At 50.7% G+C, this 20,846-nt stretch overlaps 1 protein-coding gene and 1 gene segment (V, D, J or C); both read right to left on the reverse strand.

The window, feature by feature from the left end:
• LOC119568011 overlaps positions 1-6,633 on the reverse strand; it is a 937,337-nt gene extending 930,704 nt beyond the window's left edge. The window contains 1 exon segment of the C gene segment in view: positions 6,529-6,633. Coding sequence covers positions 6,529-6,574 — 46 coding nt within the window.
• The window catches only part of LOC102940154 (immunoglobulin epsilon heavy chain-like), a 1,331,510-nt gene extending 1,312,801 nt beyond the window's left edge, over positions 1-18,709 (reverse strand). Inside the window, 2 exon segments of the mRNA XM_043527004.1 lie at positions 17,902-18,209; positions 18,601-18,709. Coding sequence (XP_043382939.1) covers positions 17,902-18,209; positions 18,601-18,643 — 351 coding nt within the window. The 5' untranslated portion in view covers positions 18,644-18,709.
• Positions 18,710-20,846: the final 2,137 nt, after the last annotated feature.

A 20,846-nucleotide genomic window follows, 5' to 3' on the forward strand; every position in this document is an offset into this window, starting at 1 on the left:
CAGTTTATCTCTGGGGTACCCCCCTCTCCCAGTCGGGGTGCGAGCACCACTGGATTAGAGCTTCCTATGTGTCTATAAGGAGTCCAGTTCGCATCTTCTTTCTCCTCTCCCTAACTCCCACATTTAACCCTAAGCCTTAGGATAAACGCTCACCTTAGCCTTTATATTGATCTCAACCTGAAAGCTCAAGGAATACCTTAGTTCTATCCCTAAATCCTGACTTCTTCCCTGAAGGGAATTCTAACCCTCAGTGTAAATTCTAACCCTGACTTTTAATAGCCGCCCTCATTCTCCATCACAGCCTTGAAACTAACACTAAAGCCTGACCTAAAATCTAATGATAAAGATAAAACCGTACCCAAAATTCAACACTTACCTGAACACAAACCTAAATTTGTACTCTGTCCCTATTTCTAAGGGTAACAAATAACCTTAATCTTTAACATTTACCCTAACCCTAACCTTAAATGTATAAACTGACCGTAATACTAAAACTGGCCCTAATATTAATCATGACGTGTTACATTAACCTTTAACTGTAACCTGAACCTCCAATTTATAATCTGTCTCTAAATCCTAACCCTATTTGTAACCATAAACCTGAACTCTAACCCAAAACCAAGAGCTAATCTTAATCCTAAATTTTAATCCTACCCGGAGGCCTGAAGTCTTGCCGTAACCCTAAAGTTTATACCATAAACTGTAGCCTTAATGCATAGGAGGACAGGACTTACATGTTAATGTTAATGGAGATGGGGCAGAATAAATAGAATCACATAATGTTTAGAAGCCTTGGAGGCAGAAGTGTCAATAGTCCATTGTGGTTTATTGAAAACTGCTGTAACGTTTGAAGCCATCATTTTGAGTTTGAAAGGAGTTTCCTTCTCCTGCATGCAGGCTGTTGGGCTCCATAGGGAAGCTTGTGATCTGGATTTTTGCACTTTTCAAAGAGCCATGGTAGATCAGGATGGGGATGGGTTGTGCCACTCTCCCTTCAGGAGCAGCCTGCTTTGTCTCTCTCTGCCTTTGGTTCTGGTGTGTTAGGGGGTCTGGATTGTGAACAATAATAAAGTACTATAAAGTTGCTGCCTTTCAGGAAGAATATTGTATGTGTGTGTGTGTGTGTGTGAGAGAGAGAGAGAGAGAGAGAGAGCTAACTGTTCTGTGTGCATGTCCTTTAGACTGCTGATGAGTAAATAGAGATGGAGCTGTCTTTGGAGCTTGTGAGCCCCTCCCTGCTCCCTCCCCCGGGGTTGTAGGCCAGTAGCTGTTGGCATAGGAAGTATGAGAGTAAAGTGTCCACTCCCACCTCTTCGTGGAAGCCTTTTGGATCCAAGGCATGATGTAGAGGTTCATCTTACATCCATCAACAGCGCATGTCCAACTTTTTCACTGCTGGGTTAGATTGGGTCAGGACAATTGAAGAAAAGACGCCATGGAGAGGAAAGCAATTGGTGAAAAGTGATATGAATAGTGAATAATTAAATTAAAAAGGTCTGGGGCCCGACTCTGCCTTGATGTGAACCTCATGAGGCCATTCCCAGCTGTGCAAAGAGGAGGGAGGAATGATTTGCACCCACTTTGCTCTTACATTCCTTAGGTGTTAGAGGGGTTGTAGGTGGGTTTCATTTGTGTCAAATCAACTTCCGGGGCCAGTCCCTTGAGTTAGAGCAGGGATGACTCTGTCCTCTAAACTGTAGTTCAACTGTCTGTTCAAAAACTCGACGTGAGAGTCCAGTCAGTCAAATGAAGTGTCATAATGCAAAGAGCATGGTTGTGGGGCGGGAAGGGAGTCCCCAGTGAGTCAGCTCTTTTGTCTAAGGTGCTACTGTCAGTATTTAACCAGGAAGTGGGAGCTGTCAGCTTTGTATACACTGGATTGACCTGAAGGAGTTTAAACCAGGAAGGAGGGAGTGTGTGGGGCCTGGGTAGGTGTATGGAGCGCTGGGTTCGGGTGGGTGGCCAGAAAAATCGAGCAAAGGCTGGGGGGGTCTCTCTTTAGTTTAATACATTGTCTGATACTTGATCAGAGATCACACCCACTATGGGGCGATGGGCAACAAGATGGAATATTGTCTGGGAATTATATAGATAAAACCTGACTTTACTCCTGGCCTGGTGACCCTTCCTATTCCTGTGCCCAGTGGGGTATTGGTTATGATCTGCAGCCCTCTGCAGCCCATGGGATAAGGGGGAATCCACAGCTGGTGTTTCTGTAGTATCATTTGTAGGTTTTGGTTCACTGTGCGCCTTGCACAGCAATACCGGGCGGTGTCCTCGGTCTTCAAGTTGCTCATTTGCAAATAAACCGTGTTGTTGGGATTGTCTCTGGAGATGGTGAATCAACCTTTGACGGAATCAGCGTCCTACGTAGAGGTGACTTGAATGTGGGCAACCCACTCCAGGCCCTTTCCAGGAGCCTGACGGACCCAATTCATTTCATAATCACTGAAGGTGAACCCGGAGGCTTTGCAGGAGAGGCAGAGAGGGTCTTCAAACTTTTTCACATCCCCTCTGGACTCCAGCAGCTGGACGTGGGACCGGGCACCTGGGAATAAGGACACGTTTAGAAATGGTACTGAGAACAAGAATACAATATCTCCCCTTTCTCTGCAATGCATTTAAGAGCAGAGACTACCTTCCAAAGCTGATAGAATGAAAACCAAATGAAGCCAAAGTCTCATTTTCCCGGCTGCTGGAGGGGAAATTTCTCAGGGGATTGGCCGGTCACTGCACAGACCCAGGGGGCTGTGGACTGTGTCTCCAGGTGCTGGATGGGCAGAGAGAGGGACAGATTTAAACAGGAAATTTCTCGACCTATCTGTATATCCCCTTCCTTATAAGACACAAGCTCCTGCTCTTTGCTTTACCCTCAGTCTTGAAGAAGAGGACTCAGAGGGACCCTTATCCTGTGTTGTGAGGCGGCTGGGCTGGGGGATCATGTCTGCGCTTTTGCCTAAGGGAGAAGTAAAATGATGTCAAATCCCAAGACATCCTTCCCTGGCCAGACACAGTGTGTTCTTGGGTCAGGGAAAAGCTTCCCTTATTCCTCATTGCCTTTGGGTTAGACTGTGGGGGACAAGAGTATTTGGCAGCAGGACCAGAATCTGAGAAACTCTCTGAGGACAAGGGGAAGCAGGTTCAGCATTTTGTAGCCATGGGAGACCTGACAGTGACAATTGGCGTTGGGGTTTCAAAAGGGGTTTCAAAAGGGGGATGGGCTGTTGCCAGCAGGAGAGTGAGTTTGTATGTGTGTGGGGGGGGGGGGGGGGGGGAGGGGGGAAGGGTGAGAAAACCTGGATTTGTGCTGGAAATGGCTCTACTTGATGATCACTTCAGATAAGCTGTTGCCAGCGGGGGAGTGGGGTGGGAGGAAGTTTTGTTTCATGGTCTCTGTGTGTATATAATGTCTTCTGCAGTTTCCACGATATGCTATGCATCCGATGAAGTGAGCTGTAGCTCACGAAAGCTCATGCTCAAATAAACTGGTTAGTCTCTAAGGTGCCACAAGTACTCCTTTTCTTTTGACAATTGGCTGACAGCTAATGCGGGATGGGAATGTCACACAAGACTTTGGGGAGGCCGGAGCCAAATCTCATTCAGTGGCAGCTGCGTTCTGTGACCCTAGTGCCCCCCGATCCCCCACCCACGGGCCTCTGCTTCTCCCTCAGCAGCCGCCTCCCCCTGAATGACCCCATGAAATCCCACCGTGTTCCTGTCCACAGCCCTTAGCCACGTGACTATCCCCAATGTCCTGCGGGCCAGCGCTGGGCTGAGTGATGCCATCGGGGGCTGCGGGGCGGGGTCTTTTATCTCCATGGTGACTCTGTGACATGGGGGCACTTTATTGGGGGTTGGGATGTCTCAGCTCCACCCACTGACACCAGCGGAGGGTCCGGGCTGGGATTTCCACAGGGCAGTTGGTGAAAACAACCCAGGAGCCGCTTTGGAAAGTCCCGGCGGCGCCACATCCCCAGGCGCAGCGGAGCGGGGTTTATTCCGGCGCCGGGTGATCTCTGCCCCCCAGCCCCGCCCGGACCCTGAATGGCCCATTTCCACACCCGCCCTCCATCTCTCTCTGCCTCAGTCCCCCGCCCCGAACCAGGGGCTGTGATAGTTCCCCGGCCTCCCGGCAGCGTTGGGAGGATAAAGGCAGTAACCCCGTGTGAAGGGTGGAGACGCCCCGGTGAGGGGCCTCCAGGGCTGGTGTAACCACTCGGTGAACTAGGCGGCCGCCTAGGGTGCCAAGATTTGGGGGCCCCAAAAAGGGGTGCCCCAATTTTTTTTTTCACTATTGCTTAGGGGCAGGTACCTGTCAGTCTCCAGCGCTCGGGCCACGCCAAGGCCAGCAGCCTCTTCACCTCAGAGTCTCCCCCACTTGCCCAGGGGCCACCCCTCCTCTCAGGCTCCCCTGCCGCTACCACCACGGCCGCCTGGAGGACACGGGAGAGGGGCACTGCCTCAGAGGAGATGCAAGGGGCCAGGCTTGGGTGGGGCCCCACATCTGCAGGCCGAGAGTAGCAGGAACCGGGCACCGCTCGGTGGGAGCCAGGCGGCCCACGCCCAGGGCAGCAGCAGCCTCCGCAGCAGCAGGGGCAGGCGGGGAGCGTAGGTGCCCTGGGCTCGGGCCACCCGGCTCCTCCTGAGTGGTGCCTGGTTCCTGCTTCTCTCAGCCGGCAGGTGCGGGGCCCCAGCCAAGCCCAGCCCCTTGCGTCTCCTCCGCGGCAGCACCCCCCGCCTGCGTCCTCCTGGGCGGCTGTGGCCGGGGAGCCTGAGAGGAGGAGCGGCCCCCGGGCAAGGGAGGAGATTCCGGGGTGAAGAGGCTGCTGGCCCTGGCGCGGTCCGAGTGCTGGAGACTGACAGGTACCTGTCCCTGCCCTATCCCAGCACCGCCTGCCCCCCAGCCCAGTGAGTGTTACCTGCCCCACCAGCCTCAGTGCCCTGCCCCATACTGCCAGACACCCCAAGCCCACTGTGACACCAGCTCCCCTTGGCAAAGGGCCCCCGATCTTCACAAACAGCTGTTACCGCAGGCCTGACAAACTCACTGCACCCCACAAGTGTCTTACAGGGCACTGACCCACAAAGAGGAACGTGGAAGGGATCTGCACAAGGCTGGTAAGTTGCCAAGAGTGAGAATCTCTGTGAGATGTGTGCATGGGTAATATTGTGTATTTACCTTAAAAGTCTGCTTTACAGACTTGAAGTAGAAATTAGTCTCCATGGGATAATGGCCCTTTGGGGCAAGGGGGATTTGTCACCCGGCTAACTTGGCTGGTGATGCAATGCAAGGCTCAGTTGTTTAGCTTTGGACAATAGGAAGACTTTGAATGGGACACCATGAGAGGCGACGGCAAACAACTGAAACACCTTGAAGGGAAAAAAGAAACAATACAAGAGCCGTTACCCGTTCTGAGAGGCTGTTTATAATGCTACGTTTACTAGTTTTTAGAGGTTGGGGGGGGGGCGGCACAGTGGAGGGGGAGGAGGGTCGCAATGTGGAAGTTTCGCCCAGGGCGCAAAATATCCTTGCACTGGCCCTGGGGGCCTCACTTCTGTTATAACGAGCTAATGACCTTCCGCTGCATTAATGGGGTAAACATCCCAGTTTGCTGAAAGGGCCAGAGCCTCCCTGGTGTAAATCAGGAGTAACTCGAGTTGAGTGAAAGCAGTTGCGGTGTCTTTACACTGGCGGAGGATTTGGCACCAGGAGCAATTCTCTCCACCCGTTGGGTCCGATGCAAACCCCAACGCGCTTGTCCCCTTTACACTGACAGACGCTGACCTGTGAGTCTGACACCGAGACTGGCCCCGCGGGAGCCAAAGTACCGGGTCTGCGAGGGGAGAGCGACTCAGAACAGGACTCACTCCGGATTGGAGTTCACAGATGAAGTGGGGGATCTGTGCACCCAGAGGTGCTCTGGGCAGGAAGGGGAGACACAGTGCTCGGGAACAGAAGGGTTAAAACTGACGGGAGGTTTGGGTTCCGTTCCCCCGGGTGCCGGGTCTCCTGCCCGAGCCCGAAGCGGGGGGGAGGGGGGAGGGGTGTCACTGCTGCCCCCGCGCGGCCGCCGGGAGAAGGGCGATTCCGCTGCCTGGGTTTTTGTATGATCACAAACCGGTTTGGTGTCACTGTGTCTCTCGCACAGTAATAGCGGGCGGTGTCCTCGGGCTTCAGGCCGGTCATTTGCAGATACAGCTCACTCTTGGAGTCATCCCTGGAGATGGTGAATCGCCCTTTTACCGAGTCACTGTAGTATATGCTAGAGCTGTAAATCCTGGCGATCCACTCCAGTCCCTTCCCGGGAGCCTGGCGGACCCAGCTCATCCAGTAGCTGCTGAAGGTGAAGCCAGAGGCTTTGCAGGAGAGGCGGAGAGACTCTCCGGGCTTCTTCACACCCCCTCCGGACTCCACCAGCGTCTGGGACCGGACACCTGGGAATAAAGACAGGCCATTAATGTCGGTATAAAAACAGCGAGAACACAATATTCTTCGAACTCTGCCAGGTCTTCAGAGGAGGAAAATACCTTCCAAAGCTGCTAGAGCGACAATGACAAGGAGCAAAAATCCCATTTTTTCTGCCGGGTGCTGGAGGGGAAAGTTCTCAGGGGACTGGCTGGTGACTGCACAGAGCCAGGGGGCTGCGGATTGTGTCTCCGGGTGCAGCCTGGGCAGAGGGAGGCTCAGATTTAAACAGGAAACTGTCTCCCTCATTTGCATGCCCCGCTTTATAAGAGACACACACTCCTGCTGTCAGTGATCGGATTGACTTGCCCTCGGGCTCCGGTGGCAGGAGTCAGAGTGTCCCGTCCTGTGTGTCTGTGCAGCGCCGGGCACAGGGCACTGGGGTCCTCCTGACACTTTCGGACCCTGGGAGGAATGAACAGCTCCCTGCAGGGACTGTATTTCCTCGCATGGGAACTGAGGGCCTGGCTATTGTGAGGGATACTGGGGACTGGGGGGACTCAGCTCTGGAGCCCCTTTCCACCTCTGGTCAGGGGAGTCAGTGTCTGGAGAGGGGTCGTGTGCCAGGGATCCATTGGTCTGGGCCACCCGCTGGAGAGGGAAGGTTCCCATCGCATCGGGAGGGAAGCCGCGTTTGCAGCAGTGACCGGCTACACTGAAATGATCCATGTGTAGAGGAGCGTTAGGTGCTTGATACAGGGATTTGCAAAAGCCAGCACAATGAGTGGAGAGCTGTCTGTCCTACCCCTTCGGAAATGCTGAGGAGGGGTTGGGTCCTAAGTACCACCTGTTAAATGGAGTTAGGTGCCTATCTCCAGCTGGGTTCACAGCCCTGTCCTGGAGTTAGTCCCAGGTATTTACATTCAAAAACACGCCCAAACTCCCTAGTGCCGGAGAAGGATTTGTTGGTGCTTCCCTTCGCTTTTAGCCTAGTGGTTAGAGCACTTGCCTAGGACATGGTAGAGCCAGGATCATTTCCTGCCCCTCTGCCTGATCCGGGAGCAGGGACTCGAGCCCCGGTCTTGCACTGTCAAGGGCAGGGTGACATTTGGGGTACAGACACCCCCAGCACATCCCTTTCTCTTTCAGACCAAATAAGTATTAATTAAGTCACGGTGGAACAGCATGAACAGGAGAGATTGAAAGACCCCTCCCCAAATACCCCGTAGCCTTGTGCTCAGGGCGTTCACCCAGGACCGTTTTGCTGCTGTGACAGGCGACTGTTCACAGGAGCCTAATTCATATTATGAGAATTGACTTTGGAGAGGAGAAAAATCTACTGACAGTGACGTTTAAGTAAGATAGGAGCCGAAGACGTTTGGGGAGGAATAACCGCCTGTCTGTTTAGATGGGCAAACGCTCGCTGGAGGGACTAAAGGCTCCTGTGTTATTCAAAGCAGTGTTAATGTTTCTAATTATATTGTGTTTAATTTTTCATAAATTACGCCCAGTGTTTTCCTTCCGTTGACGCACAGCCGGGAACAATGAATTGTGTTCCAGACAAATGCCTCCTCCTTCGCAGTGTTGCGATGCGCATTTCATCTGAAAAAGCTGCCATTGTCACAGCCACCTGGATGGGGCATCTATGCCACCCGGAGAAAGTGTTATGCTATGTTACTAATAAAGCCCAAAGCCACTACTGGCCGCTGGATGCAATTGTTGCCACCATAACAATTGTGTTTGTAATATATTGCTTCTTATGTAAAAAAACAACAGTCACCCTCGCCACTGTGTCAGAGGGAGGGTAAAAACCTAAGTGGCGACTCCTCACAACACAATGTTAATTCGTGGTTCGGGGGGGGGGAATGCCACAACCCAATGGCCCCCTCCCTCAGGGGGACCCCTGGAACAGCAAATCAGCATTGTACGTCGCTAACGCTGTCGCAGGCATCACAAGGCATTCTGAGAAGGGTTAAAGGTGTAAGGGTAAAGTAACAGGTTCCTTTGCAGTTATGAGAGGATGTAGAGGGAGAAAGGAAAAAAGAAATGGGTTAACTCAACGCTCCAGCTAGGTCCAAAGATAAGACGCTGACTCCAGCTCAAGGCCACAGCACACAACCGACTCTCGGCTGCCTGCCAAGAAAGACGGGGGCCTGAATTCAAGCCCCATCGAGCTGTAAAAAAAAAAAATCATCTAAACAAAACTGTAGGGGCTCCAAAAAGAAGTAAAACAGCAAAGGTCAGCAAGGAAAAAATAACCGTCTCGCGTCCCTAAAGCCGGTGTGTTTTAAAAAAGTGGCGAAAAGCGGGTTTGAACTGGTACAAAAATCATGGGGGACAGAAGTCCCTCAACAGAAGGCCCCCCAAAAAACCCAGGTCTTAAAAATCCTCCCAAAAGCCAGGGCGGGTCACAGATCAACAGCGAACTCTGGGCAGCCTGTGCACAGAACAAAACTCCCGCCCACCCTTCCCCCTCTTCTTCTTACATTTCACCCGGGCTTGGCCAGCCTCAGGTAGTGCGTGTGTAAGTATAAAAGGGGGCTAGGGCTTGGGGCACTAACACTTTCTTCCTTTTTCTAAGTAACATAAAAAGCACCCATCACTCTCCGCTGTTGTTTTACTTTATTTTATTAATAAAGCTTTAAAACGTAGTCACTTGGTGTGCTCCTTCATCTCCTCTCTTAACGATCCTGGGGCCTCAGCCTAATCACCTAATGCTCCAGGCAAATTAATAACATAAATCTGTCACAATGGATGCCTGGTGCGTTCTATAAATCAGTCCCTGTTAAGTCACTTTTTTGTAGGACACCGCAGTGCTTGTGTTTCACTTTTGGGGTGTGCAGATACATTTCCAGTTACAGGGTGCAATGAGTCGTATAAATAGAATACAGACTCCAGTTTCCAGCTGCCCCAAGGGCTCCCATGTGCTCAGGAGATTGTGGTTTCCTCTGCAGACCGTTTTTCCATGACTCTGACTGGGTTTCCTTTTGCTGTGCTGCTCTCATGGTAATACATGGTGGTGTCTTCACTTCTGAGCCCACTGATCTCTACATAGGCTGCGCTGATGGAGTTGTCTCTGGAGAGGGTGAATCGCCCTTTATATTTGTAGGCATAGCCAATTCCTCCATTATTTGGGTTAATCCTGTTGAATCCAAGACAGCAAGTGGCTAGTGAAGCTGTACCCAGATGGTTTACAGGACAGCTTCTCTGACGCTCCAGGCTTTTTAATCTCAGCACCAAACTGGACCCGTTGGATCTGGGACCAGACACCTGCAGATAAGGGAGAAGAACGCATGAGTCTGAGTACCCTTCTTGTTGACTCTCCTTTCTCCTGCACACCCCAGATCTCTCTGAAATTCACTTACCCGGGAAGGCTGCCAGCAGGAACAGAAAATGTAGCAAATATTTAATGGTTCTTTCTACAACACCCTCCACCTGGCAAAGCAAGGTGACTCCTTTCGATGGTGATTTTCTCCCATTGCAAACTTTAAACAGGGAGTATAATTACTTTATTTGCATATTCAACATCAAAGACGCCTCAAAGGCTCCAAGGAGCTGAACGGGAATCAGAATGCATGAACTGTGCTTGGATCTGGCATCTGCCATTCTTCTGGTTCTCAGAACTCATCCGAATCTATTTTTAATTAAATCGATTGCAGTAGCACATCAGGAGAAGGCCCCGATTCTATTGTGAGCTGCAGTTTATTTAGGTAAAATATTCAAAATGGGATTCAAGGAAAAGAATTAGCATTTAAAGGGAAACACAAAACAGATGTAGAGGCTGAACTTTCCTGAGCTGTCCAAGGGATTTGGATACCCAGTTCCCTTCCAAATCGATGGGGACTTGAGGTGGCTATTTCAAAGGTAGAAATGCTTGGGCATCAAAATCACATTGATTTACAACTGAGTTAGTGTCTAAGTGCCATTTGTGCCTTTGAATATTTATCCCTTGGAGTCTAAATCCCCTAGACAGCTTTGAGACTCTCAGCACTTGTCTACACACAAAAGGTGTACCATTGGAACTATAAAGGTATAATTCAGGGGGTAGAACAGACTCCTCCCCTAATATGGACACAGACATACCAGTGTTACACAGGAGGGCAAAGTAAATTATGAAGATCTTCCCTTCTGGCCTTGAAATCTGAGTCTATGAATCAGTATAAAGTTCCTTCAGCTCGTGTGGCTGTTCTTGGGTGGGAAAGGAGAATGCAAAATCCCAGTATAAGAAACATTTCAGCAGCTATACCTGTGTCCAGTCTAGGGAGTGTATTGATACAACTATTACAATCACACACACACACACACACTACAGAAACCCTCCCGAAAATCTCATACTTGTACAATATCCGTGGGCCAAGGAGGCCTCAGGCATGATCTGTAAACAAGGGATTGAAAGAACAGCCCTGGGTTCTCCTCCCGGCGTTTCCAGTGGACCTGTTGGTTCACCTTGGGGTGTAACATCAACTCTCTGAGCCTCTGCTGGTGTCTGCCTGGTGTATTTGGATTGTGAACTTTTCAGTGCTGGGACTGCCTGTCCCCAGGGCGAAGTGCGGCACCCGGCATAATGGGGCCCTGGACGCCGTTAGGGTGTGTGAGACAGACCCCCACGGCGTGACCGCACAGCTGTATAACTGATGTTTAAAGAGACCGGGATTTTTGAGAGCTGCTGAGCAGATTAGTGTAGCTGGGTCCCCTTGATCGAAATGGTATTTTGGGTTTCAAATCTCAGCCCCAAAGAGTCATTCGCAGGCAGACACTGGCTGTGATTTCCAGAGGGGCAGAGGAAAACAGGACTTGTACTGCGGAGGCAGCTGGATGTTATGAAAACCCCACACCGAAATCCCCTTTGGTTTCATTGGGATTTTGGCACCTAACTCCCTTCATCTCCATTGACAATTCTGGGCACTGGCTGCTCTGAGAAATGTGACATTTCAGTGACGGCTCCTGTCTCCTCGCCTCCGATGTCCTTTCACTGGGCGAGATTGTGTATCCTCTTCTCATGGGGAAAACACTTAGCCACTCGGGGACTATTTGTTAAGGGAGTTAGGGACCATTCTCAGGTACTCACTGGTAAAACAGACTACCTGACCAACACTGAAGTGGTGGGGAGCATAAAGACGGAGATGGAGCAGATCGATTAAAAATGCCCGGGTGTTTATTTCACTCGGATTTCCCTTCAGTGGCTCTGAGTCCCACTGACCCCATATGTTTTCAGAGCTCAGTGAAATCAAAGTCTTTTTCCTCTGAGGTGTCTGTGTTCTCCTGAAGAAGGGAAGCCCCGGCCTGTGAGCCCAAAGTCAGTGCGACCTTTCTCGGGGCTGCCTCTCTTCGCTGGGGCAGGACACAGGGACCTGGTCTTCTTTAAGCACCCCTCGCCTCAGGGGAGGCGGGCGGCAGGTTTGTAGACATTTTGGTGGTGCTCAGAACGCCCAGAGCCTGCCCCCCCAACCCCGCCCCCCACAAACTCCACCACCCACCTGTCTAAAGCTCTGGGAGGGAGTTTGGGTGGGGGGAGGTGGTCTGGGGTGCAGGAAGGGGCAGGCTCTGGGAGGGAGTTTGGGTGAAGGTTCTGGGCTGGGGGATGAAGGCTCTGGGAGGGAGTTTGGGGGTGGGAGGGGGTGTGCGGGAAAGGGGTGCGGGTGCAGGCTCTGGGAGGGAGTTTGGGTGGGGGGAGGTGGTCTGGGGTGCAGGAAGGGGCAGGCTCTGGGAGGGAGTTTGGGTGAAGGTTCTGGGCTGGGCTGGGGGGTGAAGGCTCTGGGAGGGAGTTTGGGGGTGGGAGGGGGTATGCGGGAAAGGGGTGGGGGTGCAGGCTTTGGGAGGGGGTGGGGGGTGCTGCGCTTATCTGGGGCTCCTAGGCAGGGCGAGCCGCGTTTCCTATTGGCTGCAGGGGCGCTTGGGTGGGAGCAGCGTGCAAGGACACAGACCCGACCCACCCCACCCAGGGGCCGCAGGGCGGGGCCGGCAGCCACGTGGAGCGAGCAGGCAGGACCCCGCTCAGCTCCGCTGCGCTGCCGGTGGTGGGCGGGGGCCCCGGGGCCACTTTAAATCACCCGCCGGGGAGCACCCGGGGGCAGAAGTTGGGGCCGAGGGAGAGACCCGGCCTCACACACTGCTGGAGCCGGGCCCCGGGCCAGGAATATTCCTGGTGCCCAGGCACCACGGGCCCATAGATCTCGCCGCCCACCCGCCCCTTCTGCCCTTCCTCCTTCGCACTCCCTGGGTAGCCCCCTCTCCCCAGGGCTTGCTCTCTTCCCACAGAGGGAGTTAAAGGAGCCTGTTTTTTTGGGGGGGGGGTGCTTAGTCTCCTCTCACTCCCAGCGAGGTTCGCTAACAGGGTCTAATAGCCGGGGCTCCCTTCCCTCCCGGGAGCTGTGGGCGAAGGCAGAGGGTCAACGCCCCGGTAACGGGTCTGATCCTGTGGCAGACACAGGCTTCCTGGGACACCCAGCTTCTCCCAGGGCTGTGATTGTTCTGGTCCCCTTCTCCTCCGGTTACTGTTGACTATGTCCCAGGAACAGAGTCCTAGCTTGAAAAGTGATTTAGGCACTTAAAGATCTAAATCCCATTAACTTTCATTGATCCCAAGTCACTAAGGGATAATTACCCAGAGTCTGTTCACAGGGGTAACTGTTATCCAGGGTGGCTGAGGGCTGCAGTGTTCGCAGGAGACCCGGGTTCTCTCACTGGCGGGTTTTTGAATTGGTCCGGATGTGGTTTGTCACTGTGTCCCGAGCACAGTAATACTTGGCTATGTCATCGGTTCTCAGGCTGCCCAGCTGTAGATAGGCCGTGCTTATGGAGGTGTCCCTGGTGATGGTGAATCGCCCCTGGAAGGCCTGGGCATAGCCAGTGCTACCGCTACCAGGATAGATGTATCCTATCCACTCCAGTCCTTTCCAGGGCGCCTGCCGTGCCCAGTTCATGCCATAGCTGGTAAAGGTGTAGCCGGAGGTTTTACATGTCACCTTCACAGACTCTCCAGGCTTCTTGATTTCTGCCCCAGAGTCAGTTCAGCTGGATCTGGGACCTGACACCTGAAAAGGAGTAACAATAAGGAAGAAAAATATGATTAATTTCTCTCTCTTTTCCCCCTTCTCTTCCCATAGAAGGATTTATCCTTCTATTGCTCCCCCCACCGTAGAATTATCTGAGCTCCTGGGGTATATATGAATTTATCCCCACATCACCCTGCTGAGGTAAGGATGTGCTGTTACCCCATTTTACCGACAGGAAACTGAGTCACACAGAGATTCAGCCTGGGATTTTCCAAATGCCTAAGGGATATTGACACCTAGCTCCCAGTAAAACCAACAGGAATTTAGCACCCAGACCCCTTAGGTAACTTTTCACATTCCATGACTGGTTTCAAGTCACATGTGAAAGATGCAGGGGTCAAACACAGAAGACTGGCACTCAATAATTCTATCTGAACCAGAAAACCATCCCTTGCTACACTTGCTGTCCTAACTCACTGCTTGTCAGTTTACTCCACTTACCGGAGAAGGCTGCCAAAAGGACAAGGAACCCCAGACACGCCATTTTAATTCTACCCAACCGCCTTGTGTGGTGCAACAACTGTGAACTGTCTGGCTGCCCCGGCAGATTTCCTGTGAGGCTCAGTCTCTCTCCTTTATCAGGAAGTTTCCCGACTTCATTTGCATGTGGTCATTGCCAAGGCATTTGAATAAAGCGCAGCTGCACCGAGCTTGGCAAATAAACGACCTCAGAACCCGGAGTGACAGAATCATGGGAAATCGTGAGGCCATTGCAATGGAATTCATGCCCCCATTCAGGAAAGCATGAAAGATGTTGATATCAATGGGATTTCAGTGTAAGTTTAGAGATAAACGGGAAGCCCGAATGTTAAGATGCTTTATATTGGGTTACTAGGCTGAAATAACCTGTGGATATGAAAAAAAAAAATGCACTAACTGAAGCTATGAACATGAGCACCCTTCTTTGCTGAAATGTGTAGGTGAGCTGTGATTTCCACAACCCCCTAGGAATGCCAGGTACTTGCTTTCCAATCTTTTCACAGCTTTGCTTTGTGGCCAAATCCTGGCTTTGAAAATCCCGGCCTTATGTATCGGAGGAGAAAATCCTCTTGAGTGTTTCCGTGTTCACTTTTTATGAACTATTTCTCCCCGTTCTTACACAGGACATTTTGCTGCCCCGGACCTTGCTTTCGCTTTTATTTAATGTTGGAGAGTGTTTTGTGTCTTGTCAGCCAGAAAATATCCGTCGTTTTTTTTTCTTTAAATGCTGATTTAGATTTTGAAAGTGACTCTGGGGATTTATCTTAAACCGTGGAAAATCTCTCTCCCTTTCTCTTTCCCTCTCCCTCTTGTTTGTGTCTGTCACCACTGTAATCTGGCAGCTCAGGATCCCAGAGACATCCCTGTCACAGCAGCAGAGGAAGGAGGTTTTACCTGAACCCACGGAAGAGGTGTGGTGCAGGGGATCGGACAAGATGTTCATTTCTCAGTTTGGAGCGTGGGACTCGAAGAAGCCCTGTTCAGTTTGTTCTGTATGGACAGACGTCTTGCTCTCTGCTGTCTGAATGAACAGCCAAAGAAAGCAATTATAGCCATAGCCAACAATGAGAACTTGCCTAGCAGCTGGCCACCTAGGCAAAGTTTCAAAGCCAATTAATGGAGTTGGAAACTCAAAGTGTGCGTTGAACTCCCACAGGGAGCGTGGAGATCTTATTCTTAACGTTAGCCAGTGAAAACTTCCCCGGTGCAGCACCGAGCGAGTTTTTGTCTGGGAATTTTGTCTGCTCCTGGGCTGATTTAGTCTCATTGTGTCTCTGGCCCAGTAATACAGGGTGGTGGCTTCAATCTGCTCATTTGCAAACAGAGCAGGGAGTTGGGATTCTCCCTGGAGATGGTGAATTGTCCTTTGACTGAGTCTGCATAGTACGTTTCACTTGAATCCTACTTAATGTCAGCTAAGGACTGCAGCCCGTTCCCTGGAGCCCGAGGTACCTGTTTCATCCAGTAGCCAATGAAAGTGAACCAGAGTCTTTGCAGGAGACTGTTAAGGAGTCTCCTGGTTTTTTCTGAGTCCTTTGCCAGCCCTACATCGCATTAGACATCTGCAAACACAAAAACATGCAAGCAATGGACCCAAGGCATACCTACAATAAGTACATTCTAACTCGATTTCTGGAAATATTTCTGTGGAAGAACAACACCCCCCAGGGAGCTGGGAGGAAAAGAAGAAATCCAGAGAAGGAGCTCCTGATAATGGTGATGGATGAAAAGAAATAGATTCTTGGCTACAGAAAGAGGGGAGGTAATTTGTAAAATGTCTTTAGGAGCCCAGGCTTTAAGCAGAAGGCTGAATTTACAGTATTTTGATTCAAGCACACAGAGGGACCAGATGGGCTTGTGGTTAAAGCCCTGGGGCCAGGGCTGGTCTTCTCACAAATTTACAGTGAAATAACGACCTCCTCTGTTGAATTCACACCTTCCAAAAGTGCAATAAGATTGAAGCAGGACACACTTTGAATTGGGAATGTGGGATCCACACCCAGATGGGTACTGAAATCATAAAGATTGGGGAGGGATAGCTCAGTTGTTTGAGCATTGGTCTGCTAAACCCAGGGTTGTGAGTTCAATCCTTGAGGGGGGCATTTAGGGATCTGGGGCAAAAATTGGGGATTGGTCCTGCTTTGAGCAGGGGGTTGGACTAGATGACCTTCTGAGCTCCCTTCCATCCCTGATTTCTATGATTCTATGAAAATCAATGAAAGGGTTTGGGTGAAAGTTCATGGTGAGATTTGACTTACAATGGGTCCTGTGTGCCTAAATCACTTAGGACCATGGGATCAATCCTGTGAAAATCCACGTAAGTTCCTACCTGCCCCTTTAGGGCCTTGGAACACAAAGGAGAGTGTGGCTGAAGCTTGGACTACCTAACTTTAAGACCCTGCCAGCTCGTGCAATCCAATCCCCTGAGTTAGGCACCTCCAGCCCTATTAAACGTGGAGGCAGATGTCACAGGCTGATTGGCCTTTTGAGGCAAGCTGGGATCTGCCCGGCCCATGACTTTGCAGCTATTCCTCAGCCTCACTGATGAGCTGGGAACATAGGAGCTCATTAGTGACCCCAGCTGGGTATAATGGGGCTTCATTAGAAAGACTGAGCCCGGCTTTTGTGGTGAGTGAGAGCATTGCTTCAATAGAGCTGGGAGCTCTGTAGGGGCCTAGAGGGAGGGGATCTAAGCAGAGGTACTGGAGGAAGGTTTAGTTCTTTTGGGGACAGGTTGTGGTCAGAAAGCAGTGCTATGGGAATGGGGTGAACTCCTGGGGGGGGTAGAGTGAGATGGAGCCCTGAGGTAGGGTTTGTGAGGACCAGGGAGTGAGCTAGAAGGCCATGAAGGGTAAAAGGCTAGTTTAAATGGCACTTGGGCTCCCAGGGGGAGGAGCTAAGGGGCCCTCTACACTCATAAGAAGAGGAGCTGAAGTGAAGCTGAGCAGGATGGGGAAGGACCTTTGGTTCAGAGCTGCCCCCTGGAATGAGACTGAACAGCTGTGGGGCTTGGGTTGAGACGCAGGAGGCCTAGTGGGAGAAGCTGGAGAAGACACTGGCTGAGACACTTGCTGCTGAGAAATGGCCACCAGAGAGATGTGAGCGGAAAAGTCTCCTGTAACTCTCCATCTGGGCAGGTGGGGCTGCCCTAGAGGTAAGGATGCATGTGTAGAGGAGATTTAGGGGCTTGATAAGGGGAATCTGCAAAAGAAAACGCACTGAGCGGGGAGCTGTCTGACCTACCCACTAGGAAATGCTGAGGAGGGGTTGGGTCCTAAGTCCCATCAGTGAAAGAGAGTTAGGTGCCTCACCCCAGTTGGGATTCATGGCCCTCTCCTGGAGTTAGGTGACTAAGCTGTTACTTAACTCCCACTTCCCCACAACCACTTATGCCAGAGAAGGAGTTGTTGGTGCTTCTCTTAGCTTTTAATCTAGTGGTTAGAGCACTTGCCTAGGACATGGTAGAGCCAGGATCATTTTCTTCCTCTCTGCCTGATGTGGGAGCTGGGACTTGAGCCCACATCTTCGACTGTCAAGCGTAGATTGACATTTGGGGTACAGACTCCTGCAGTGCATCCCATTCTCTTTCAGACCAAATGAGTATTAATTTAGTCATTGTAGAACAGCATGAACAGGAGAGATTGAAAGACCCCTCCCCAAAGACCCCATAGCCTGGTGCTGCAGCCATTACCCCAGGACTGTTTTGCTGCTGTGACAGGTGACTGTGTCACAGGAGCCGAATCCACATTTTGAGAAACCACTAAGGAAACAGAAGAAAAATCTACTTACAGTGTGGTTTAAGTGAGTTAGGAGCCTAAGATGTTTGAGGAGGAATTACCCCCTGTCTGTTTACACAGGCAAATGCTCTCTGGAAGGACTAAAGGCTGCAGTGTTCGTCAGAGACTTGGGCTCTCTCACTGAGGGTTTTTGAATTGGTGTAGGTGTGGTTTGTGTCACTGTGTCCCGAGCACAGTAATACGTGGCTGTGTCATCGGTTCTCAGGCTGCTCAGCTGTAGATAGGCCGTGCTTATGGAGGTGTCCCTGGTGATGGTGAATCACCCCTGGAAGGCCTGGGCATAGCCAGTGTCACCGCTACCAGGATAGATGTATCCTATCCACTCCAGTCCTTTCCCGGGAGCCTGCCGTACCCAGCTCATGTAATAGCTGGTAAAGGTGTAGCCGGAGGTTTTACATGTCACCTTCACAGACTCTCCAGGCTTCTTGATTTCTCCCCCAGACTGGGTCAGCTGGATCTGGGAGCTGACACCTGTCAACAAACAACAATAAAAACCCAGTTAATGCCATTGTTTTCCTCCTCTCCCCAGGTTTCTCCAAGTCCTTCTGTTGCCCTCCTCACAACCGCTTCTGATCTGCTTGTTTGTAATAATGAATTCGTCTGCACCACCCTCCTGTGAAGTAGGGAAGTACAGTTATCCCCCTGTTTAAGGGATTTGGACACCTACTTCGCATTCAAGATGAATGGAAATTGGGTATCCAAATCCACTAGGGGGCTTCAAAATTCCACACTGTGATTTGTTCAGAGGTCGGATTTTGAATCCAGAATCCCTGAATCCCACTGCTACTTCTTAGCTTTAAAACCATCTTCCCTAGCCTAGCCCAGCCGTCCTAACCAGACACCTGTAGGTTCATCCACTTACCTGGGAAAGCTGCTAAAAAGAAGAAGAACCCCAGGCAGATCATTTTCAGTCTCCACAACAACCTGGCGGGCTGCGAAGCAGTAACCCTCCCTCTGCTGGCGGCTCTTCGGTGAGGGCCCCTTGCTCCCCTTTATCAGTCAGTTTTCCTACTTCATTTGCATGTGGGCGTTGCTCCATCATTTGACTAACCCTCAGCTTCACTCGCCCTTACAAATAAATGACCTGAGAGTTTAGAGGGACACAGTCCTGGAGGAGTCTAGAGCATGTTAACGCAATTTGGGCCCCAATCCAGGAAAATACTAAAGTCACTTTGACGTCAGGGGGGACTTCAGTGTGAGCTGACAAATAATTGGTAAACTCGTGTGTTAAGGTGCCTAATAGTGGGTTACCAAAGTGTAACACCCAATGGATAGGAAACCAAAATAACCCAGAATCAATGAATGTATCAAGACCAGCCCTCTTCACTGGTGAAATATGTTTGTGAGCTGTGATTTCCAAAACCTCTAAAGAGCACTGGATGCTCAATTCCCATTGATTTGAAAGGGATGTGGGTGGGCAAACCCTGACTTTGAAAATTCCAGCCCTCGGTGCTGCGGACAATAATTCCTTGTGATTATTCTCAGGTTCAGTCTTTGGGAAGAAACTCTTTTAAAGCTATTATGACTCTTTGCTGCCCCCATGTGGGTCTTTCCCTTTGGTAAACACAGAAACGATTTCCCCCGTTCTTCCTTTAGTTTTATGTAACTTGGTTATTTTTGTCTCCTGTAAACCATGGGGTAGGGGGGCTTCTTGAAAGGCTGATTTGGTTTTATAACTTCCTCCAGAGATTTTTCACTGTACTGCAAAAAATCCATCCGTCGTCCTATTCATAAGAAATTTCTCTCTCTGAAGTGCCTTTCGCTACTGTTATCTGGAAGCTTGACTTCACATCCCTCCTCCTTATGGTAGCAATGAGAAGGTTTGATGTGAACATTCAGTGAACAGGTGATAGATGTTATATGTCTGTGTTATATACAAACAGGAGGTAACACTAGATGCTTGTGACCTCCTGACCCGGCTCTCACTTGTATGAATCCCAGGAGTTCTCTTCAATGTATTAAGTACGTAGGGATGTCTGTGTTCATTCTATGAATGTACAGAAAAACTAAGCAATGTCAAGTGTTACCAAGAATGCCAACTTGTCTTGTAGCTGGCCACTTAGGTTAAGAATTTCAAAGCCACCATGTGATCTGGAATTGCAAACTGTGCATATAAGTCAGCGGTTCACAAACTGTGGTTCAGGACCCCAAAGTGGGTTGCAACCTCATTTTAATGGGGTTGCCAGGGCTGTCGTTAGACTTGCTGGAGCATGGGTCCAAATCCCAGGGCTGAAGCCAGAGGCTGAGCCCCGCAACCTTGTGCTGGGGGTGCTCAGGCTTCAGCTTCATCCCTGAGCCGCAGGGTTCAGATTACAGGCCCCCTGCATGGGGTTGAAGACCTTTGGCCTCCCTGCCTGGGGTAGCTGGGATCGGGTTGACTGAGGCTTTACACTTCCCAGGAGGGAGGACCAATTTTTGTTGTCAGAAGGGGGTTGCGGTGCAATGAAGTTTGAGAACCCCCGATAACTTCTTTAGGCAGATTGGAAAAATCTCATTCTTAATGGTGAGCGAGTGACAGCCTTTCTCTGTGCTGTCCCAGGGGTTTTTGCATGGCTGTGCTTGGATTTCTTCTCACTGTATGTGTCTCTCTCACAGTAATACCCGGCAGTGTCTTCGCCCTCTGACCGAATCTGTATAGTAGCTATCTCCGCCATCCTGCCTAATGCTGGCTGCCCACTGCAGCCCTTTCCCCGGAGCCTGACACACCCAGTCCATTCAATAGCTGCTGAAAGTGAACCTGGAGGCTTTGCAAGAAAGATTTAGGGACTCTCCTGAGTTTCTGAATCCACCGCCGGACTCCACCAGCTCCACATCACACCGGACACCTGGGAACACAGAAGATACCAGTAATGTCCCCAGTGCATAGTACAATATATAACATAACTGTTTATTGATATAACTCTAGGGAACCGGAACACACCTGAGAGAGCAGAGAGGAAGAGAAGAGATCTCCATAAGAAGAGCATGATGATTAATGAAGAGAACTAGACCCAGAAAGGGGTGTAGTTTGGAAAGTGTCTCTAGCTGCCTTGGCTTTAAACAAATGGCTTCCTCCGTGAATTTGCATGGTTTGTTTGTGGTGTATAAAGAGCAACTGGACGGGGCTGT

This window comes from Chelonia mydas, chromosome 13 (assembly GCF_015237465.2).
Source record: "Chelonia mydas isolate rCheMyd1 chromosome 13, rCheMyd1.pri.v2, whole genome shotgun sequence".
NCBI classification, from domain to species: Eukaryota; Metazoa; Chordata; order Testudines; family Cheloniidae; genus Chelonia; species Chelonia mydas.